We start from the raw sequence: 24,384 nt of genomic DNA on the forward strand, positions 1-24,384 counted from the left end.
ATTTGTGGAGGAAGTTGAGGCTTATTGTTCAAGTTATGATTCTATTATGATTGTTTTTCTCTGATTTCTGAGGCAATAATGAGATATTCTGAACATAATTTGCTGGTAGATGTAGATTATGCATGTAACTTTCATGTTTTCTGATCGATCCAGATTATATACCCATTTATTTTATATTTTTAGTTTGTTTTAAAAGATTGGCTCTGTACACATTTTATGCATATACCCATGTATTGTAAATTTACATGAACAAAAATTGTACGTACATGCATACATAAATATCTTTATAGATGTACTATTGTTAGTCACGTATGGTGCATGTTGTTTATTCTAGAGGAAGGAGCGTGTGATGCATGATTATAATCTCATCTATTACAATTTTTTGTTGTTAATGTGTTGAACTTACTTCCCATTTTTGTCTTTGTGCATCCTTCGCCTTAATTATTCATTAGGGAACAACCATGGAGGGTCGTATTTACTAAAAGAAGAATGTGCAACTGGTAGCTTTGCATGACGGCTACAGAGGTCCGTAGCTGGTAGCTTATATAATGTGCAACTGTGCTGCTGAGTGGCTGTTCCATTGCCTGCTTACTTCTCTCTCCATCTTTTTGGAGGTTGATCGGTAAGAAAGCTTTTGGCTCTTAGGGCTTCTAGTGCTGCTCCTTTTCTTTGTTCTTTGGCCTTCTTCTCCTACATCTTCTTCTACTCCTATTCTATGTTTTCTTGTTCTCAAACCAAACCCAATGTTCTTGGAGATGGTAGATGAATTCGTAAGGGTAATTCTTGTTCATCAGTTTGGCATTGGTCTTTGTTAAAAAAAATTCCTATCTCTCCTCCTCTCCTCTGTTTGTCTTCTCTCTTCTAGAACGATAGGCGAGGCAGCTCTGGAGGGTCTGCTGTTTTGCAGGCAACCGATCTGCAGCCATCTTGAGATGGAGAGGTCGCCGCGCAGAGGAGCCCAGAAAGGGAGATCCTTTGGTCCTGTCGATTCAAGATTTCCTCTGAGCCTCCCATTTTGCATCTGCTATTCTTCAATTTCTTCTTCTTCTTCTTCTTCTTGCTCTGCTAGGTGGGTAAAGGGCATGATGTTCTGTCTCTCTCTCTTCCTTTCTCTTTATCTTTTCTTTTGTTTTCTATTGCTTTACAAGAAGAGGCTGTGATGATTCTAGTCATAGCGATTGTGGCATTATGAAGTGGGAAACAATTAATTCCAAATGGCAACGCGATCCTGGATGGCCTGCTGCTGTTTAGCAGGCAACCGTTTGCAGCCAGTTTGGTTTAGTTGTTGGGAATACTCAAAGTAATAATACAATTCTGAAGACAATGGTGAATCTGAACCTCCTTTTTTCTTCCTCTTCTTCACTTTTCTAATATCTGTTCTTGTTCTTTCCTAAGATTCTATGTTTCAATGCTTTTTTAACTTTTTTTCTGTAATCAGATTTTTCTGATGAGTTGTTCCTGTGGCTCCCAAACTTCATAGGTTTTGGAGGCTGATGAATGTGATCAGGGATGGGGATTGCATCAGTAGTAGCTATGGTTTTGTGCAAGGTATGCTGAACCGACCGGAACTGGTTGGTTCAGCCCGTACCGGACCGGTGCCCCTTCTAAGTCGGAACCGATCGGGGAAGAAGAAAGAAGAGGAAGAAGAAGAACATGAAAGAAGAGGAAGAAAGAGAAAGAAAGAAGAGGAAGAAGAATAGAAAGAGGAGACTTACCGGTACCGGGCCTCGTCGAGGTGCGATCCTCGTCGGGGCTTGCTCGCGGAAGAAGAGCGGAGGAGAGAGGATCCTCGTCAGGGCTTGCTCACGGGAGAAGAGCGGAGGAGAGAGGAGAAGAAACGGGAAGGCTCGTAAAGAAGGAAGAAAATCCCACGCGGAAAATGCATCCTGCAAGGGAAACGACGCGGGGAAACGCGTTTGTGGGTGCAGTTTTAAGTAGGAAAACGAGGAAAACGGGCGGAAACACGTTTCGCGAGCACGGGGCCGCGCGCGTGAGAGCGCGCTGTCCCCGAATTGGATCGGTACGATCCGGTTCGATTCGGAATGATACCGGTACTGTACCGGTACCGTCGGTATGGCGGACCTTTTTGTGGAATCACATTCCCAATTTTTTTTTTAAAAAAAATTGTTGTTGAAAACTAGGGAATATTTGCTTGTTAGCAGGGTTCCACCGTGCTCTCGATCTCGACTCAATTTTTCTTCTGTTTTCACTTAAGTTGTTTTTACCCATGGGACAAGGGTTTTGATCTTGCATTGGCATCCATTTTTCCTCAATTACTTTGTATTCTTTTCCTTCTTCTTTCGAGCATCAATGTGATGAAATGTCAACCTGAAAAGTCTACTTTGCGGTAACTACCTGGTTCTTTGAGCTGGTTCTCTAACATTGCTCTTCTAACATGGCTTGCTTAGGGGCTGTCTGGGCTTTGTGAGTTGCATTACTTTTTAAACCTATATGAAGGAGTTGCAGGAATCCATAGGAATTTCTTGGAGCTGGTATTAGGTAAGGTTACCCACTTCAACTTTCCCTCGATGATTTCTTTAACCTCATCAAAAATTAATACAGACCTTCACTTATTTGTGCTGCTTCTTTATCTGCTTTTATTTTTTTTCTTAATTTCCTTCTGAACTCTGCAGATGTAGTGGCAATTTGCTTTGCTCGTATGCTCCGTGCTTACAAAACCTGCGCATGTGACTTTCTTGGATTTGATGTGTACTCCATTGGCTGACACGATCTAAAATAACCCTCCCTTAAGCATATCAACATTTCTTGTCTACTGAGATCATTCGCTTATGTAATTTTTTGCCACATCCTCTTAGTGGCTATGCCGAACAAAAATGTGATTTTTTTATTCTTTAAAATCAATAATTTATACTTACTCTGTATGGTGTAGTATTATTTTCCAGTTAGTTTTGGTCAAGGTGAAAATAAAATGTAAAAGTTGCATTCTTTGCAATTTGGAAGGTCAGTTGCTCTGCAGGCTACTGCTGCACCCTATTAGTGATGGCACAAGGTTTCTGGTAAGTGGGGCCAAATAAGCCTTTCCTCCTGCTCAACTCCGCAAGCTGTTTTTTTGTCTCCTTTTCATTTTTTGTTAAATATCATATCTTATTCATGTATCAAAAAAATTATGATATTTTTTAATGCCATGGTTGTTTCCTCCAGAAAAATTTAGAAGCATATGTTTTATGGTGGTCATGATGATGCCCTAGGCCTAAAACAGTAATTCTCTTACTATTAATGCATGGCTTCTTTTTCGCGGTGGAGGTGGAGGGTACTATCGATATCCTTTCCTTTCTCCTCTTCTTTCCAATCTGAAAATATTGATAATTTGTGGAGGGTTGAGGCTTATTGTTAAAGTTATGATTCTATTATGATTATTTTTCTCTTATTACTGGGGCAATAATGAGATATTCTGAACGTAAATTGCTGGTAGATGTAGATCATGCATGTAACTTTCATGTTTTCTGGACAATCCAGATTATATACCCATTTGTTTTATATTTTTAGTTTGTTTTAAAAGTTGGATATACACATTTTATGCATATATCCATGCATTGTAAATTTACATGAAAAAAAAAATGTACGTACATGCATACATAAATATCTTTATAGATGTACTATTGTTAGTCATGTTTGGGGCATGTTGTTTATTCTAGAGGAAGGAGCGTGTGATGCATGACTATAATCTCATTTATTACAATTTTTAGTTGTTTATGTGTTGAACTTACTTCCCATTTTTGGCTTTGTGCATCCTTCGCCTTAACTATTTGATGCGGGACAGATGATTTAAAGGAGAAAATAAGAAGGGGAAAGGAGGAGAGGGGAGTTCTGGAGTCCACCAGATGTCAAAGCAACGATTTTTTTTTAATCCAAAATATCCTCACTACCACAATAGACATGAGGGTTTCATATATAGCCCCCCCTATGTAACTACCCATGATTCCCACAAAACATCATATAACTACCCATGATCCCCACAACATAGCTAAATACAGTCATAACAAGTCAACAACTAACAAGGACGAAAATACATAATAAATAAACAAAAAATACATAAGAAAATAAAACTAGGGCAGCCAAAGTGCTACACGCCGGCGACGCCTATACACATGCTGGAAACGGTGGTCTGTGTCCCCACCAACTCCCCTCAGCTGAGAGGAGTTCGCCTCTGGCGAAACGGATGTCTGGTAATGCTCCAACAGGTCTGAAGCAAGTCGCTGAAGCTCATCTCTGCTAATCCAAGTATCATCTGACGGAGGTCGACCATGCCACCTGACCAGATATCGCTGATAACCACCATTCTGTGTACTGACAATCTGATCGTCCAAAATCTGTTCCACTGTGTCTGTGATCTGTGGAGAAATAGGTACAGGAGGCAAGGCAGGAGCAGGAGATATGGTCTCAAAGTTGGATGTGAGGTCAGTGTCAGGCTCATTGAATGGGTCGGTAGGAATAGTTGTCGGACCTCGGTAGGCAACTAAGTCTTCTACATTAAAAACTGGATTAATCCCAAAATCACTTGGAATATCCACCACATATGCATTAGATCCAACCCGTTTCAGAATTTTGTATGGACCCATACTTCGGGCGTGCAATTTCCTAACGTTTCCTGGTGGAAACCGTTCAGGTCTGATTCTGATCATTACATCATCACCCACTCGAAATTCTTGATAACGTCGACGTAAGTCAACGGCCATTTTATATCTCGCATTATTGATTTCAATTTTCTTATTAATCTCTTTATGTAAATTTTGCATGTGTTGCGCAAAGGACTCAGCGGTCTCAGAGATTCTATTGTTAGGTGCTACTGGGATAAGATCAACAGGTTTTCGCGGAACATAGCCTAAGACAATTTCGAAAGGACTCAAACCAGAGGTCCTGTTCACAGAGCTATTGTAGGCAAATTCAGCTGTGGATAGGAGAAGATCCCAATTACCCGGGTGGTCACCCACTAAACATCGTAGAAGGTTTCCTAGGCTGCGGTTGACCACCTCAGTTTGCCCATCTGTCTGAGGGTGATAGGCTGTGCCGCTGTGGAATATTTAAGCTTTGTACCCATGAAATTTCAGAGGGTCTTCCAAAAATAACTAACAAATTTGACATCTCTATCAGTCACTATTGATTTTGGAAGCCCGTGGAGTCTAACGACCTCATCAAAGATGATCCTCGCAACTTTGGAGGCGTCAGAAGTCTTGGAAGTGGGCAGGAAATGTGCCATTTTAGAGAACCGATCCACTACCACGAGAATGGAATCATGCTTACTTCTAGTCTTTGGCAGCCCTAGCACGAAATCCATACTAATATCCTGCCAAGGACGATCTGGGACAGGAAGGGGTGTATATAAGCCAGTGTTTTGTTTGCGCTGTTTGGATAGATGACAAGTATGACACTGACTAACAATTTTTGCAACATCCCGTTTTAAAATAGGCCAATAAAATCTTTGTTCGACCATATCAATGGTCTTATTTCTACCAAAATGGCCAGCTATTCCTCCCGCGTGGAGTTCCCAAATAAGAAAATCTCTAATGGATGTTTGAGGGATACATAGCTTGTTTCCTCGTAACAGGAAAGCATCAACCACAAGGTAGTCACTATTGTCCCTGGTGTGACTTTCTAACACACTAGCATAGATCTCAGCGAAGTCTGAACAAGTTGCATAATCGGCAATCATACGATCAAATCCAGTAACCTTTATGCTTACTGACAAAAGTAATGCGACACGTCGGCTTAGGGCATCAGCTGCCTTGTTGTCAATTCCTGCTTTATGACATAACACGAAGGTGTATTCTTGAAGAAATTCAGCCCACTTTCCGTGTCGTGAACTCAATCGTTTCTGAGAATTCAAGTACCTCAAAGCTTCATGATCGGAATATAATACGAACTCTTGAGGTAATAAATAGTGACGCCAGTGACGCAGCGCTTGTACAACTGCATAAAATTCTTTGTCATAGGTGGAATATTTTCGTTTGGCATCATTCAGCTTCTCACTGAAGTATGCGATAGGATGTCTTTCTTGGCTTAAGACTCCACCTATACCTAGACCAGATGCGTCACAAGAGACTTCAAAAACTTTAGTAAAATCTGGAAGACGCATTACCGGAGCTTCAGTCATTCTAGTCTTGATCTCTTGGAATGCCCTTGAGGCCGCAACGGTCCAATGAAATTCACCTTTTCGGATACAATCCGTAATCGGTGCAGTGATCGTACTAAAATTCTTAATGAACCTCCTATAAAAGGTAGCTAGGCCGTGGAAGCTTCGCACCTCAAATAATGTAGTGGGTTCAGGCCATTCAAGAATAGCTTGGACCTTCTGTGGGTCTGCTGAAACACCCTCAGAAGACACAACAAATCCTAAGAAGATTACACGATCAGTCATAAATGAACACTTCTTAAGATTTGCATATAGACTCTCTTTCCTTAGGGAATTGCAGACCAAACGTAGGTGCTCCAGGTGTTGTTCCTTGTTTTTGCTATATATTAAGATATCATCAAAATAGACTACAAGGAATTTTCCCATAAAAGGTCTTAATACTTGGGTCATAATTCGCATAAATGTGCTAGGTGCATTTGTCAACCCAAAGGGCATGACTAGCCACTCATATAACCCATCTTTGGTCTTGAAAGCTGTTTTCCATTCATCACCAGGGCGGATACGGATTTGGTGGTAACCACTCTTAAGGTCAATTTTGGAGAAGATAGTGGCACCTGCCATCATGTCAAGCATGTCATCCAATCGTGGTATTGGAAATCGATATTTAATCGTTATCTTATTGATTGCCCTGCTATCCACACACATTCTCCAAGTGTTTTTTTTTGGGCGTTAGAAGCGCGGGCACCGCACACGGGCTAAGACTTTCTCGGATAAACCCTTTTCGGAATAGTTCATCAACTTGCCGTTTCAATTCAGCATGTTCAATCGGATTGAGTCTATAATGAGGCAAGTTCGGGAGAGTCGCCCCTGGAACCAAGTCTATGGCGTGCTGAATATCACGCATAGGAGGAAGCTCATCAGGAAGGTCCTCAGGAAAGAGATCCTTAAATTCTTCCAGAACTTGACGAACTTCCTGTGGAAAATCTACTTGAAAATCAGGAACAACTTCTTTGGACACTAACACAATGATTATGGATTCTTGGGCTGCTGCTTTCTCAAATTCCTTAGGACTAATGATGTGAAGGCGCTTTTCAACCTTCACATCCTTCTTTCCAGCAATAGAAGGCCTAGGAGGTAATGGGTTTAGTCGAATTTTCTTTCCTTGGTAAACAAAAGAACAGGAATTGGATTTGCCATAAATGGTTACATCCAAATCATAAAGCCACGGTCTACCAAGGATGATGTGTCCAACGTCCATGGGAATAACATCACACCAGACCTTATCATTATATTCAGAAAAGTTGATTTGGACTAGACAACGCTCAGTAACTGGTATAGCGGTTTTATCCACCCAAGACACATTATAAGGGTTAGGATGAGGCACTGTCTTTAACTGTAGCTTGTTGACAGTTCTTGTGGATACAACATTGACGCTACTCCCACTGTCGATGATAACTTTGCAGTTATGTTCACCACATTTGATATAGGTGTGAAATATGGATCGGCGCCTCCAGTCATCATCTTCTTGTTTAGGTTGTGTAAGGACACACCTAACAACGCTTAAAGGAGTGGAACCCTCAAGTGAGCCAGGTTCCTCACCTTCATCGGACTCTTCAGGGTCTATCTCTGGTTCGTGGATCAACTCATTCTCTTCATCATTTCTATCTTCTTCGATGACCAGTGTTTTCTTAGTAGAACATTGACTAGCTCTATGCCCAAAACCAAAACATCTGTAATACTGATCTCGAGAAATTTTGGGTGGTTCACTTAAAATTCCCTTATTCTTTTGATCAATAATTTTTGGGGACTCGGTCGCTTGATTTCTATTATTAGGCTTACTCCAAGTATTAGTTTGACTACCATGGGTGAACTTATAATTGGTCTCCTTAAGATCAAATCGCCTAAAGGTTGTCTTATTAGTATAACGCTCAATGTCTTGGACAAGTTGATAGGCATGTTCTAATGAGTTGACCTCGCGTAGAATAAGCTCTTTTTGTAGATCATCTCGCAATCCGGACCTAAACCTAGAAAGGGTCAATTTCACACTCTCGCGTGCATCACATCGCATGAAGAACTCATCAAAGCGAGCTATGTACTCAGACACAGGTTTGTTTCCTTGAATCAGTCGTTGCCACTGATCTAACAGGCGACTCTTATAGGATGTTGGGAGATATTTTTCTTTTAACTTCTCCTTCATTTCATCCTATTGTACCACAGGGGGTTGTCTAGCTCTAGCAAGCATATTTTCTATTGTGTTCCAATGCAACTTTGCGGGACCAATGAGCTTCATTTTTGCAAAACGAACTCTGCGATCTTCAGACAGGTTATACCATTCAAAGTAATGGTCCATATCAGCGAGCCAGTCAATGAAGACTTTTGGGTCGAGACGACCATCATAACTTGGTGCATCGATCTTAATACTGCGCATTACATGCTCATCTGGTGTCTCACGCGCTCTTAGATAGTCCCTTTGGTGTTGTGGCCCAAGGCCTCTGGGGCGGGGCGGTTCAAACTCACCAAGTTCAGATTCTCCATCGTTGTGAGTAACTTGGAGGTTGGTGATTGAATTTTCAGCCATAGTCAAGCGAGTATTCAGCCTAGTTTCAAGGTCAGTGATTCTTGCCCCTAATCTGGTTTCTAATGCTGCTATGGCATCTAACACCTGTTGGTTTGGGTTGGTCGACATCTCATGTGAGTAAGATGTACCGCTGCGTGTTGTCATACTCTAGAATTCAAAATTCCTAGATATATAATTAACATTCAGAATAAAATCAACAATCTTGAATAAAAGACGACTTTTGACATGGTCTCAGTTATCTTCGAATTAGCACAAGTGATAACAAAATATCAGGACCTTAGGTACTGCTATCCTTGGTCTGGATCATGCAAAATCTTTGCAAGTTAATATAATGAAAGTGGGGTCTTTCAAATTGATTTGGGTTTCACCAGATTCAAGTAAGATTTCCTAGTTGCCTTTCGAGGATTTGAGAATAATTTGTAAAGCTCAATGTGTATTTTTCAAGGGGCATAGGCTTTTATGAAATTAAGGTCCTATATCAAACCGACAACATGAAGTGAAAACAATAATAATCTAAAGATAAACTAGTTTATAGAAAAAGGTTGAAAAAATTATTTAAAGGAAAGATACGACCTCTTCTTACAGATCTGAATCAGTGGATGAGTTTGGATGTCAGAGTGTAGGATGCAGAACCGGAACCCGACGATTTGTAGAAGATGCTGCTGGAAGATGGCTGACTGCAGTATCGTTGTGGAAGCCCAACTCACGGCAGGGTCTGGATCCAGGTACAGGGCCTGAAAGCTGGGCCCGCAAGACAATGGGCCGGGCTCAATTGACAACGGGCCAAACACTAAGCCGGCCCGCTCGCCCGAAAGCAGGATTTTATAAGGGACCCGAAGCTTCTGGATTAGCTTCGGATCCCTCTGAGCAAGGGGAAAAGGGCTGAGGGAGACATGGGGGAAGAAGAGAGGGGCGATGTCGGAGGGTGGCGATCTTCGTTTTGGGGAGCGAAGGAAGCGGCGAGGGCGGAGGATGGAGTCGGCAACGGAAGTGGAGGTGGTGGCGCGGGGAAAGAGAGGCTTCGGTGAGATGGGAGGGAGAAGAAAATGGGAAGAACTCAAGGGTCGGTGGAGGGTGGAGGAAACGGAGAAGATGAAAAAGAGGGGAAGGGGAGGGTGGCGGTGTGACTGAAGCAGCGGTGCATGCGGTCGCTGAGGTGAGCGGCGTCGGCGAGCGAGAAGGGCCTGGCGGCGGAAGGGAGAGGCGGCTCGGCGGCAGCAACAGGGATCCCACGATCGGCGCCAGCAGCGGTGGTAAGAGCGGCGACAGCGGCGGTGGTGGCGTGGCAGCAATGCGGCGACGGCGGCAGTGGTGGCGGAACCCTAGATCTAGGGTTCTTCTCCGTCGAACGACAGGTACAATCTTTCTTTCTTCTTTTTTTTTTTTTTTTTTTTTTGAACAGCACGTGCAAGTCACGTGCTTGCGTCTGGAGTTGTCACGTGTGATAGTCACGTGCGAGACTCACGTGAGGGTCATGTGACCCTTTTTTTTTTTTTTTTTTGGGAACGGATCCGGGTTACTGACCGAAGGTTAACGGGTTTGGAGTCTACCCGTTTACCCACTTGAAACTCTCCAACAGTTTCAAGTGAGCGTGCCGAGATTCACGCCCACGGTTGCTGGCAGTTCCCGGCGGCCGATCGTGCCGAAGTCCACGCTAGCAGTGCGGGTGGATCTCAGTGGTCTGTGGTGGTGGCCGGCGACCGGTCACCTGCTCCGGCACTGGGTTTCTTTGCACTAGAGATGTCTTCCTGTCTCTCTTCGTGTGCGCGGTGGCCGGCAAGCGCTTCGGCGGGTCCGAGGGACAGATCTGAAAGAAGGGCAGCGATGCTCCTCTTCTTTTTGACAGAGGGAGTCATCCGTGGTCCGTCAGCTCGCTCCGGCGTCCGGGGTCGGGTTACCGCATAGATTCGTGTGCCCACCGGAATCCTGGGATCCGGCGGTGCTCTGCCATACACTTTGTGGTGCTTCTGTGGAAGAAGAACCGGCTGAGAATGGATGTGGAAGACCAGCTGCAAAGGTTTCTTGTTTTTTTTGCCGACTGTCTCACTGCAGCCCAGAAAATGGCAGTGAAAGAAAGGGAAGGGAAATAGACAGACAGGATCGGGGCGTTGGCACAGAGGCAAAGCCCAACAGGGCTCTGATACCAAACTGATGCGGGACAGATGATTTAAAGGAGAAAATAAGAAGGGAAAAGGAGGAGAGGGGAGTTCTGGAGTCCACCAGATGTCAAAGCAACGATTTTTTTTTAATCCAAAATATCCTCACTACAACAATAGACATGAGGGTTTCATATATAGCCCCCCCTATGTAACTACCCATGATTCCCACAAAACATCATATAACTACCCATGATCCCCACAACATAGCTAAATACAGTCATAACAAGTCAACAACTAACAAGGACGAAAATACATAATAAATAAACGAAAAATACATAAGAAAATAAAACTAGGGCAGCCAAAGTGCTATACACGCCAGCGACGCCTATACACATGCTGGAAACGGTGGTCTGTGTCCCCACCACTATTCATTAGGGAACAACCATGGAGGGGTATATTTACTAAAAGAAGAATGTACAACTGGTAGCTTTGCATGACGGCTACAGAGGTCCATAGCTGGTAGCTTATATATTGTGCAACTGGGCTGCTGACTGCTGTTCCACTGCCTGCTTACTTCTCTGTCCATCTTCTTGGAGGTTGATCGGTAAGAGAGCTTTTGGCTCCCAGGGCTTCTTGTGCTGCTCCTTTTCTTTGTTCTTTGGCCTTCTTCTCCTACATCTTCTTCTACTCCTATTCTATGTTTTCTTGTTCTCGAACCAAACCCATTGTTCTTGGAGACGATAGATGAATTTGTAAGGTTAATTCTTGTTCATCAGTTTAGCATTGGTCTAGGTTAAAACAAATTCCCATCTCTCCTCCTCTCCTCTGCTTGTCTTCTCTCTTCTAGAACGATAGGCGAGGCAGCTCTGGAGGGTCTGCTGTCCTGCAGGCAATGGATCTGCAGCCATCTTGAGATGGAGAGGTCGCCGGGCGGAGGAGCCAAGAAAGGGAGATCCTTTGGTCCTGTTGATTCAAGATTTTCTCTGAGACTCCCATTTTGCATCTGCTATTCTTCTCTTTCTTCTTCTTCTTCTTGCTCTGCTTGGTGGGTAAAGGCCATGATGTTCTGTCTCTTTCTCTCTTCCTTTCTCTTTATGTTTTCTTTTCTTTGCTATTGCTTTACAAGAAGAGGCTGTGATGATTCCAGTCGGAGTGATTGTGGCATTATGAAGTGGAAAACAGTTAATTCCAAATGCAATGCGATCCTGGATGGCCTGCCGCTGTTTAGCAGGCAACCGTTTGCATCCAGTTTGGTTTAGTTGTAGGGAATACTCAAAGTAATAATACAATTCTGGAGACAATGGTGAATCTGAGCCTCCTTTTTTCTGCCTCTTCTTCACTTTTCTAATATCTGTTCTTGTGCTTTCCCAAGATTCTATGTTTCAATGCTTTTTTAACTTCTTTTCTGTAATCAGTTTTTTCTGATGAGTTGTTCGTGTGGCTCCCAAAATTCATAGGTTTTGGCGGCTGGTGAATGTGATCAGGGATGGGATTGCATTAATAGTAGCCATGGTTTTGTGGAATCAAATCCCCATTTTTTTTTAAAAAAAAATTGTTTTTGAAAACCAGGGAATATTTGCTTGTTAGCAGGGTTCAACCGTGCTCTCAATCTCAACTCAATTTTTTCTTCTGTTTTCACTTAAGTTGTTTTTACCCATCGGACAAGGGTTTTAATCTTGCATTGATTTTTTTATTCTTTAAAATCAATAATTTATACTTACTCTGTATTTTGTAGTATTAGTTTCCAGTTAGTTTGGGTCAAGGTGGAAATAAAATGTAAAGTTGCATTCTTTGCAATTTGGAAGGTCAGTTGCTTTGAGGGCTACCTCTGCCCCCAATTTATGACGGCACAAGGTTTCTGGTAAGTGGGGCCAAATAAGCCTTTCCTCCAGCTCAACTCCGCAAGCCATTTTTTTGTCTCCTTTTCATTTTTTATTAAATATTATATCTTATTCTTGTATCAAAAAACTTATGAATTTTTTTAATGCTATGGTCGTTTCCTCCAGTAAAATTTAGCAGCATATGTTTTCTGGTGGTCTTGATGATGATCTCGTGAAAGGCTGCCCTTCGTCTAAAACAGTAATTCTTTTACTATTAATCCATGGCTTCTTTTTGCTGGTGGTGGTGGAAGGTGCTATCGATATCCTTTCCTTTCTCCTCTTCTTTCCAATCTTAAAATAGTGATAATTTGTGGAGGAGGGTTGTGGCTTATTGTTCAAGTTATGATTCTAGTATGATTGTTTTTCTCTGATTACTGAGGCAATAATGAGATTTTCTGAACGTAATTTGCTGGTAGATGTAGATTATGCATGTAACTTTCATGTTTTCTGATCGATCCAGATTATATAACCATTTGTTTTATATTTTTAATTTGTTTTAAAAGATTGGTTCTGTACACATTTTACGCATATATCCATGTATTGTAAATTTACATGAACAAAAATTGTACGTACATGCATGCATAAATATCTCTATAGATGTACTATTGTTGGTCATGTATGGTGCATGTTGTTTGTTCTAGGGGAAGGATCATGTGATGCATGACTATAATCTCGTCTTTTACAATTTTTAGGTGTTAATGTGTTGAACTTACTTCCCATTTTTTGTCGTTGTGCATCCTTTGCCTTAACTATTTATTAGGGAGCAACCATGGAGGGGCATATTTACTGCAAGAAGAATGTATTTAGTATTAACAATAGTGACATCTGAGACAACAGCTCTGCATAACGGCTACAGAGGTCCGTAGCTGGTAGCTTATATAATGTGCAGCAGTGCTTCTGACTGCTGTTCCATTGCTCGCTTCTCTCTCTATCTTGTTAGAGGCGCTTGGCTCTTAGGGCTTCTAGTGCTGCTCCTTTTCTCTCTTCTTTGGCCTTCTTCTCCTTCATCTTCTTCTACTCCTATTCTACGTTTTCTTGTTCTCGAACCAAACACAATTTTCTTGGAGATGGTAGGTGAATTCATAAAGGTAATTCTTGTTAGCATCGGTCTTTGTTAAAACAAACTCCCGTCCCTTCTCCTTTCCTCCTCTCTTCTGCTTGTCTTCTCTCTTCTAGAACGATAGGCAAGGCAGCTCTGGAGGGTCTGCTGTCCTGCAGGCAACCGATCTGCAGCCATCTTGAGATGGAGAGGTCACTGGCCGGAGGAGCCGAGAAAGGGAGATCCTTCAGTCCCATTTATTCAAGATTTCCTCTGAGCCTCGCATTTTGCATCTGCTATTCTTCTCTTTCTTGTTGCTCTGCTAGGTGTTTAAAGGCCATGATGTTCTGTGTCATTCTCTCTTCCTTTACCTATAGTCCTTTCCCTATTGCTTTACAAGAAGAGGCTGTGATGATTCCAGTTGGAGCATTTGTGGCATCGTGAAGTCGAAAACAGTTAATTCCAAATGGCAAGGCAATCCTGGATGGCTTGCTGCTGTTTAGCTGGCAACCATTTGCAGCCAGTTTGGTTTAGTTGTAGGGAACACTCAAGGTAATGATACAATGCTGGAGACAATGGTGAATCTGAGCCTCCTTTTTTCTTCCCCTTCTTCACTTTTCTAATATCTCCTTTTTCTTCCCCTTCTTCACTTTTCTAATATCTGTACGTATTCTTTCCCAAGATTCTATATTTCAATGCTTTTCGAACTTCTTTTCTATAATCAAATTTTTCTGATGAGTTGTTCCTGTGGCTCCTCAAAATTCATAGGTTTTGGAGGCTGATGAATGTGATCAGGGATGGGGATTGCATAAATAGTAGCTATGGTTTTGTGGAATCAAATCCCCAATTTTTTTTAAAAAAATTGTTGTTGAAAATCAGGGAATATTTGCTTCTTATAGCAGGCTTCCACCGTGCTCTTGATCTTGATTCAATTTTTTCTTCCTCTTTCACTTTTTTTATTTATTTTTATATTTTAGTAATTTATATTTTTAAAAATGTTTATATATCCTAAATTCAGAAAAATATGATTGTTACCTCAGAAATTACTTCTGAATTATGTAATACATAGACTAATTTTTTTATATTAATTATATATTTTAAATTATTTTTTATATTTAAAATTAATTTCTAAATATTGATAATTAAAAAATTAATTTCAGCTTAGACCCATGTAGAACCCAATAATGGATGCTACACATATTTTTCTATGCCCTCGGGCATGTATAAAAGATTACTTATTTCTCAATTTTTTTTCAAATTTAGGCCTACGCTACTGTGCGCATGATCACATCAAAACTTGAATAAATGGTCACCAAATTTTTATATAGAATAGCTTGCATGGCTCTAAATACGTTTCTAATTTTAAATTTTTTTATTTTTATTTTTAAAAAATAATCTAAAAATATATTTATAATTTTTAAAAATTATATATAATCCAAAAATTAAAACTTTTTATGTTAGCATATACATAGTCCATAGATTTACAACATATAAAAAACTCGAGCCCAAATTGAAAAATTTGGTATGATCTCCTCTTATTTTTGCAATTTTTGAGCTATTTTTTCAAGATCCTAAAAAAAATAAAAGAAGAAAATAGAAAAAGGAAGTACAGCTTACCCTTGGCTCTTTCTTTTGATAGCCTTAATCGGTGTTATAGATTTTTGGAAAGAAAAAAAGGAGGTTCTGAATCCACTCCTGATCGTTGGGAAGGCCTTCGTGGGCCTTTTCATTCAAGGGAGTTCGGTTTTTAAAGCCGACACCACGCCACAGCGGACTGTAACAATTGCCACAGCGACGCAGCCCCACAGCGGGGCCCCGAATCCGGTGCGAACCGATCCGAGTCGAACCGGATGGAACCGTTTTCCATTGGAGAACCGACCCAGTCGGAGGCTGGGTCGGCTCGGTTCGGGCTGAACCGGCCAGTTCGGCTTGGTTTAGCGATAATTGGCAGTGAGACAACATCTCTGCATAATTTCCGACCATTATTCACTTTTGCATATACATACATGCATACATAGATAATATACATGGGTACGTGAAAATCTTTATGTATATCCACATACATGCTTGCACTTGCCTATCCTTTTTTTTAATTCTAGATATTGTTATATGCTATTGCATCTTCATCAATTTTTTCAGTTTTCCCAATTTTTATGGTGAATATTTGTAGACTACTTCTCTGGTTTTGATTATATAGAAATTTATTTTGCTGTCCACTGAATGACTGTACATTGTATGGATTTATTAAGTTGTGCGCTCTCATTTCTTTATTCTGATTGGATATAGTGAGATGAATATTTAAGGATCATCCATGTGGCAGGAACCAGTTTCTTTCTGCCATTCATTCACACTGTTGTGTAGAGAGGGGTTTTGCATCTCTCGTAGCACAATGTTGGAAAATAGGAAAATCTGAACCACCTTCTGTCTCTCTTCTCTCAATACTTGCGTTGTGTGTATGTGCATGTTAATAGGTGATGATGATAAGCCACAATCATGTGATTCTGCTGATAGTATCTTTGCATGCTATGGAACATTAGACCCTTACTAGTTTAGCCCTATCACCTCTCTTCTTCCTGTCTTCTCTGATGATGGTGGGGCTACTTGCATGGTCTGCCATCACAGGCAACCTGTTGTAGCCATTGTTAGGTGGGAATGGTTGGAAGGTGATTAGATCTGATAAATTATGGATTTATCGGAGCCCCAAACCCTATTTCACAGCTCTTTCCCTTCTCAAGTTCATTGTACATTTTGAATGCTATTACTATTTATGCTGATAAAGGTGCCTTAAAAGTCCATGGTTGCTTTATTAAAAAATGATGGGGAAATCATTTTTCTGCTTCTCTTCTCTTCTACTTGCCTTTATCATAGTGTAACGAGGCAATAATGGGGAAATCAACCCCCATCTCTCCTCTCTTTTGCTTGTCTTCTCTTCATGAATGATAGGCAAGGCAGCTTTGGAAGGTCTGCTGTTCTGCAGGCAACCGATCTACAGCCATCTTGAGATGGAGAGTTCGCTGGATGGAGGAGCAGAGAAGGGGAGATCTTTATGTCTTATTGATTCAAGATTTCATCTGAGCCTCATACTTTGCGTCTATCCTTCTTGCTCTTCCAGGTGGGTAAAGGCCACGATGTTTTGCCTCTTGTTTTCTTCCTTTCTCCTTAGATTTTTATTTCTCTTGCTTTACAAAAAAGACTGTGATGATTCTGTCAGAGGTTTTGCGGCATTGTGAAGCAGAAAACAGCTAATTCCAAACGGCAAGGCAATCTTGGAAGGTCTGATGCTTTTCAGCAGGCAACTGCTTGCAGCTGAGTTTGTTTGGTTGTGGATACAATGATGGGTACTGCAATGAATCTGAGCTGCCTCTTTTTCTTCCCCTTGTTCACTTTTCTAGCTTTTGTTTTGTTTCTTTTATCCCAAATTCTATTTTTAACACTTTGTTCACTTCTTTATTGCAATTGTTTTTTATGTTGAGTTGTTCCTATGAATATGCATGCACATATCCACACAAACATACATACATACACACGTACATATGTATGTACCATACATACATACATACATACATATATCTTCATTCAACTTTAGTTTTCTTGGGTGAATATAGTGGGGTTTGTGTAGGAGTTATACCTTGCAATTGGACCACATGATGTACCTATAGATATACATACATTAACAATGACATTATTTCATTATTGCAACTGATTGCAATTGGACCACATGATTTCCACCCTTTATATTGAGTATTTTTTACAAAATAATTGTTGGTATAATGGCATTATCAACTTTTATAATGGGAAACAACAGGTAACAACACCAATTCTAAGCACTAAGGTTTCCATGTTAAATCTTTGAATAATTTAAGATTACTTTTGTTTTCTTCAGAGTGGATTGCTTGTTGAGGCATTACCAAGACACCACATTGTGTATTCCACTGTTTCATCATAAACGGAGATATTTTGTTTGTTCAATAGTGCAGAAACATGTGCATCTTCAACAAGGCTCGCCGTCTCGGTATTAGACCTCGTACCGATGTCACACTAGCACAGTGTCGGTATGGTACGGTATGGAATTGTTTTTGACATATCCAGTGTCGGTACGCCACCCATATCGGGTACTAGGTACCGGTCCGGTGTGTCCTGTACCATCCAGTTTGGGCCGGTATGGCGTACCTTGGTCTTCAGCTTCATCGCCACATGCCTGTATGTGAGCTGAAAGAACTCAGCGATGCAACACCTCACCTCCTTGCTGGAGATTTATGTGGCATTGGTAAAAGTCCACATGTGCACCCTTAGTAGGAAATACTACCTAAATTGCTTCTTCTTCTCCTAGTCAGGGATTAGAGCATCATTTTCCAGTGCCATGCTAGTCTGAAACTAGCATGGTACATGTTGTGTTGTGCCAGTTCTTTTTGCAGGCTACTAGCATGCAGTGGTGCTAGTACAGACGGTTCTGTGCTGACTTTAATCCATGATTATTCCAGTTAATCTTCCATCTTTTTTATGACAAATTGTTATTATTATGTTAACAAATATCCACATATATTCAGAACTGTAAAGGTTCACTTTCCCGTGTGGAATATTCAAAGCACCAAGGTAATGAACCAAGCTTGTGATCCACTCCAAGGTTTTGATCTTTAGTGCAACTTTGGTAACTCAGCCTCGATGTCATGTAAGACATCCCTCCACTGATTTACATTATATTCATCAATTGTTGACTTCAAACATGATGATGGATAATGCTGTCAACGCATTCAGAGACTCGATCAAAAGCACCTCATGTTCATGATTCTAAAATCGTCTTGACTAGCAATTTAGTAACATCCCCTTGTTGTCCTTCTGCTTTAATTGCTTCATTTGGAGGCATTGCATCTCTCACTTTAGCTGGTTTTCAACCACTCTTGAGCAGATTGAAATTGTTGTACAAATTAGATGGACACCATGAAGATCAAAACTCACTTTCAAACAAAATAAAGCTGAGGCCCTCTTAGCAAGTGGGGCTAGAAGATTAGCCATATAGTCTGAGGCAGCAAATTAGGAGGAAAATGCAACAAATAAAAGAGCATTCAAATCACCTAGATAAGAAAACCATCAAATTTTAATTTCTTTGCCATAGACTTAATGCAAGTATGATAAATCCTTTTCACTTCAAAGCAAAGTTGGTCATTGACTCTGGGCCTTTAAGAAACCTAAAAACCTTCTATTGGCCATAACTCTTCCTTATAGGATGTAGAATTTAGATTGCCAGAATGTACCAAAAATAGCTCCAAAACCATCTTGTGACCTGCGTTTCATTTAAAATAGTAGCTGCTCTATAAAAGTGGCACCAATCAATAAGAGATTGCCTTAGATTGATTAAAAGAAATGTAATAATCTGCGATCAACTTATTACAAGTATTTGATGCTAGGAGGACTAGCTTTGTGCACAGAATCCCTAAAATCCATGATTTATTTTTTCCTTGTTGTAGGATTTTCACTTGATTGAAGTGTTCATGATGGTGTGAGATCTCAAAAAGGAAACCCAGCTTTGGCAGTTGGAAGGAGAAGCAAGGGCAGGGCAGCCTGAGTGCACATGCTAAAAATTTAACCCTGGGGTCATGGAGCACAGATTGAGTCAGCTTGGGTCAGGAGGTTTTGCCCATGATTATGTGCCAGCACTGGAGGTTTCATGCAGTGAATTGCTAGGTGCCCTTGTCAGGTTTGTGCAATTATAGGGGAAATAGGTTTTGCTAGAATGTCTAAATATAGGATGTCTTAAGACATTGACTTTGGAAAGAGACCTTGTGCACTTCTTAGAAGGCTCTTAAGATCTTGGAGATCTACTAGGCATTTTTATATATTGTTATATAGTATCAGCTGTTTGTAAGATAAGAAGCCCTACTCCATCAATTGGGGAGAACTATAAGAATTCTATTTGACCATTAGTTCTTGTGTAAGGCCACATACTCCAAAAATGAAATTATATCTATATCATTTTAACTATGAATACATAGATTTTTTTTAGTCTTCTTCTCACTCCAATTGTTCAGAATGTATTTGACATTTAGCTGAGGCCAATTTGGCTTACCATATAGATTTCAACTGATACAAATGATTCCCTCACAATACGGCTTCGTTTGAAAACTTGGAATTGAGGAGAAAGGAATGGGAATGGAAGGGAAAGTTAAAAATTTTGATGTTTGGGAGTTTTTTAGTCAAGGAAAAGGGAAAGAAAAGGAGGGAATAGGAGGAAAAATTTTGGTCTCCAATTCTCTCCTTTCTTTCCTCCCGGGAGGATTTGGAGAGAAAAGAATTGGAACTTAATAATTTTTTATAATACCTATTTTACCCTCTACTCATAAGCATGCTTCTTTTATAATAAGGATATTTTAGCAAAAGTGTTAAAAATGTATGCTTTCTTTTCTTTTCTCTCCAAACTTCCAAACAAGAGGAAGGAAAATACTTTCTTTTCCCTCCTAAAACTCCCAAACAAGAAGAGAGGAAAGTCTACTCTATTCCATTCTTTTCTTTTCCTTTCTCATTAAAGTTTTCCTTTCTTTTCTTTTCTCCCCAAAACTCCCAAACGGAGGCTAAATATCCTTTAATGTTGGCTCACCTAACCATCTATTTTTCACTGCACATCTTATATTACACGCCCTCTACACTGTACAAAATGAATCCACAAAAACAAACTACTTCTAAATATTGTCTTATGAAAAATTTCCTCTAAGTAAGGATGCTGTAATTCTGCCAGAGACATCCCCATCTATCTTTTGATCATTTTCTGAGAAAGAAGCAAGGTAGCAAAAGCATGCTGTTGGTTGATCATTATACATTGACATGCATTGTACAACCAACATGATTGCTGCATAAGTAATTTAGCTTCTCAACACATCAATCTGCACTGTGAATTCCAAACCTTTATTCCTACCAAATGACAATCCGAATTTGCTTCTCACCACATCAATCTGCTGTCCTTAATTTTTGTACATCCAACAGATTTATCAACTGAATTTTAGCCTGTAGGCAACAATGTCTGTGTAATTAATCAGAGCTGGACTGAATGCAAGAAAACATTTAAGTGAACAAGGTTGGACTCTAGCTCTTGCCAAACTGATTCTTGCAGCAGCTATCCTGGGACATGGGCTGAGAACACCTGCATGCAATGACATGCGAACAAGAATATATATTTTGCGAAACAAGATGAATGCCGCAATATTTACACAAGGAGAGTGAATTCTTCAGTGTTGGGAGGCTGGAAATTTATTTACACAAGGTCAGCCCAATAGAATTTGGCAAAGTTGACTAACATCACCTTATTACCATTATCATTATCATCATCACTAATGTCATTACTGTAATTATTATTGTGATATTTTGGTTTTGCAGGCTTGGAGTCTTGAAATGGTTACCTAGATGGTAGATAGCAGCAGTAAAAGACCCAAGTTAGGCAGCCAACCTAGTAAAATCTTTTAAGTACTAACTTGGATTGACGAACTTTTGGTATTTTCTTTCTCTTAAAAATCCCTCCAAAAAATCTTTGGTATGTACTAGTTTGTCTGGGTGGTTTGATATCTGTGTCATGGATCATATGCAGAATTTTACCAATTAGAAAACTTATGCTCATATTAGCTAGAGCTGGCTCAATTTAGTGTGATTTGTCTAATTTCTATCAAGAGATCAGGAAATCAAAGAAGCAGGCTGTCTTGAACAAGATAAAGCAGTGTTGTAATCAAATCCTTTTTAAATATTTGTAACATCCTTCTAGGGTAGAAATTTTAGGGGCGGCAATGTTCAACCCATTTAACTTGATTCAACCTATTGTAGATTGGGTTAGGTCACTTATTTAATAAAATGATCAGGTTCGGGTTTGGATTTTGGGCTCTCTTAGGGTCTAATTGGAAAATTCAGGAGGATTCAGCTAGATTTTTTTTATAAGAATAAGGTGTATTAACCTGCCTAGTCCTTTTTTTTTATTGGCCCATCCTACTCTTAAGTCTAAAACCCATCTCTAAGCCTGTTGGACCATAGGATGAAAAAAAATAACTTATGGAGATTTTTTTTTTCTTCCCCAGGTTTGTGCTAGAGAGGGAGTGTTAATAGGGGCCTTTCTTAAATAAACTGTATAATCCATGATCCAACAGGAAACTAGTCCAGATGGATTTCAAAAACACGCTCTTAATAAAAAGATTGGGTTCAGATTGATATATTTTTGACCTATTCTGTATTTGACCTGGCTCGTATTTGGTCCTACTTGATCTGATTGCTATCTCTAAGCAGCATTAGGCAGTAATACTGGCCTCGTAAGTTTTTTAACTTGTAAATATTTCTGTTACTCTCTTTTGCTTGCTTAAACAACATGTGATCCTTTTACGTATATCCTATTTTGCATTGCCAACTTTCTGCCAACTCAATCACCAAGTCAAGATCCATTATTAAATTATGAAAGATAAGATGTATATCATGCAACCATAAGGGAAAGTTAAAATCAAAGTGAAAAGAAAAAATATATTAAGCAATTTTGGTACTTATCTCTAAGTAGCTTGAATTAAAACCATTGGTAAAGCTCATGACAATGTGTTATTCATTTAATTTGTGAGAAGAAGTGTAGGGGGCGTTTGGTATAGGGTGATCGTCCTAGGATCAAGGGTGATGTAGGTGGAGATGATGAGATCACCGCGTTTGGTTGCACCACAATGATCCTACGTGGCGGTGATTTTAAATCACCTCCACTCCTTAAATCACCCCCCAACTCGGTGATGGGATACCCGTCCGTGAGGTCAGAAATCCAAGATCACCCCAGGGCAGTGATCCTGGGTTGAAAGTTAAAGACAAAAATACCTCTCAAGTTAGCAGAAAAATTGATAAATCAATATACTATCAATATATTATATCAATGTTATACACACACACACATATATATATATATATTATAATATATTACTAATCATATTATTATCCTATCATTATTGAAGGATAATTTTAAATTCTAGTAGAAATATATTATTATATTTTATATTTATATCATGAATATATTTAATATATTACTATATTACTCCTATTTACCTTATTTTTCCAATCAAAATAATTATTAGTATTAAAAAAATCTATTATAAGTATAAATAGAAATATTAATTCTATAATGAAAAATAACATGTTTTTATAAGATTAATAATTTATAGGAGTAATAAATATATTTTTATAGAATATATTAATAATTAATATATTGATAAATATATTAATATTTTATTATAATATATTTTATATGATTAATAAATATATGATAAGGGCTACTAAAAGTAGAATATGTGACAAAATTATGGAGCTATTATAGAAATTAGTATATTGACTTATATTTTTTATTCATGAGAATTAAAAGATATATAAAAAATCCATCTAAGATATATTAAGAATATTTGTGGTATTATGTGGTTAGTGACCTTGGATCTCCGTACCATACCAAATAAGTTACTCATGGATATCCGAAGATTTTTAATCACTGAACCATAGCCTACCAAACACATTGATCTTAAATTACCGGGGATCAAATCACCCCGGCATTCGGATCACCGGGGATCTTAGATCATCGTGTTGATCCTGTTGGGGTTACCAAACGCTTCCGTAATAACCTAGGATCTTATCTATAAAGGCTAGCTATAAAATATTATTTGAGTTCTATAAATACTTAAGGTCTGCTAGCATATAACCAATCTAGAATTAAACATACGTCTATATAAGTTCTCAAACACTCCCTCGATTTGAGCTCTAACATCCTTGCTAAGCAAATAATCCAAATCTATTTACAAACACCATCATTGGCTTATAGGCAGTTCTAAAAGGGCTCGTGTGGGATGGGTCTACTTTGATACCATTTATAATAATTCATGATCTTATCTAAAAACGTTTGTTAGAAAGTATTATTTGGGCTTCTTGGCTCTATATAAGTATCCAAGATTTATCAGTGCACAACTGATTTGGGACTAATACACGCCCGCATGATTCCTTGCATACTCTTGTTTAAGCTTTTATATCCTTACCAGGCTAAAGATTCAAATCTAGTCAAATCCAATAGCAAATATGTTGATCCGTCTATGGTCAGGTCCAAAAGGGTCTATGCCGTAATATCCTCTACTCCCACATGGGCTATATGTTGGGTTTATTATGACATAATTTGTAACAACTCAAGATCTCACCAGAAAGACTTAGTTGTAAGATTTATTTTAGGTTTCTGAGCCCCATATATAAGTATCCAAAATCTAGCAATGCATAATGAAATTAGAACTAAACTCAAATAAAACCTTTTGGCCACCCTTTCTAGGTGGAATTATAGGTTGTTACAAATAGTATCGAAGCATACATGGCTCATGACCCATATGGATTAGGGGATACCGCATCCAGGCTCTTTTAGGATTGACTATGGGTTGTGATTGGATTTCATTGGATTTAGAATCTTAATTTGGCAAAGAAGCTGGGGCTAAAAGGGAGAAAGTGTCCGAGGACCTATTAGAGCATGAATTTGGTCTTACATTGGTTATAGATAAATTTTGGATACTTATATAGAGCCAATGAATATAGGTAATATATTCTGGCTACTTTTTTGAATGAGGTTTTAGGTCCTTACAAAAACTCTTTAAGAAACTGTGAAAATTATGAAACTGCTGCTTATAGTTCTTGTCCAATGGAAATGGTTTCATCTGTCAAGTTCGTTAGTGCCACAAGCA

At 39.5% G+C, this 24,384-nt stretch overlaps 2 protein-coding genes and 1 long non-coding RNA gene across 4 annotated transcripts; 1 reads left to right on the forward strand and 2 right to left on the reverse strand.

Annotated features, from left to right (window-relative positions):
* Nucleotides 1-1,158: 1,158 nt before the first annotated feature.
* LOC148714475 (uncharacterized) lies at nucleotides 1,159-9,203 on the reverse strand. The gene has a single exon (XM_089929866.1). The coding sequence runs from the start codon at nucleotides 8,286-8,288 to the stop codon at nucleotides 6,783-6,785; it is 1,506 nt and encodes a 501-aa protein (XP_089785992.1). The 5' UTR covers nucleotides 8,289-9,203; the 3' UTR covers nucleotides 1,159-6,782.
* LOC148714474 (uncharacterized) lies at nucleotides 4,068-4,697 on the reverse strand. Its single transcript, XM_088719365.1, has one exon. The coding sequence runs from the start codon at nucleotides 4,695-4,697 to the stop codon at nucleotides 4,068-4,070; it is 630 nt and encodes a 209-aa protein (XP_088575491.1).
* Nucleotides 9,204-10,168: 965 nt separating the features above from the next.
* On the forward strand, nucleotides 10,169-22,567 carry LOC113463312 (uncharacterized). 2 transcript variants are annotated; one of them, XR_015976823.2, is made up of 4 exons: nucleotides 10,169-16,799; nucleotides 16,899-17,025; nucleotides 19,153-20,939; nucleotides 21,053-22,567. It is a non-coding gene; the product is annotated as an uncharacterized LOC113463312 (long non-coding RNA). The 2 variants fall into 2 exon arrangements; XR_003387363.4 differs by having other exon boundaries at nucleotides 19,153-22,567.
* Nucleotides 22,568-24,384: the final 1,817 nt, after the last annotated feature.

Source organism: Phoenix dactylifera, chromosome 3 (assembly GCF_051530095.1).
Source record: "Phoenix dactylifera cultivar Ajwa chromosome 3, Ajwa_hap1_PhDact_Kaust_v1.1, whole genome shotgun sequence".
In the NCBI taxonomy this organism is placed as follows: domain Eukaryota; kingdom Viridiplantae; phylum Streptophyta; class Magnoliopsida; order Arecales; family Arecaceae; genus Phoenix; species Phoenix dactylifera.

What these genes read in the sequence shown, in the direction of transcription:
- LOC148714474 (XM_088719365.1), bottom strand. Translation starts at nt 4,697, where the DNA reads ATGGCCGTTGACTTACGTCGACGTTATCAAGAATTTCGAGTGGGTGAT.
- LOC148714475 (XM_089929866.1), bottom strand. Translation starts at nt 8,288, where the DNA reads ATGAAGGAGAAGTTAAAAGAAAAATATCTCCCAACATCCTATAAGAGT.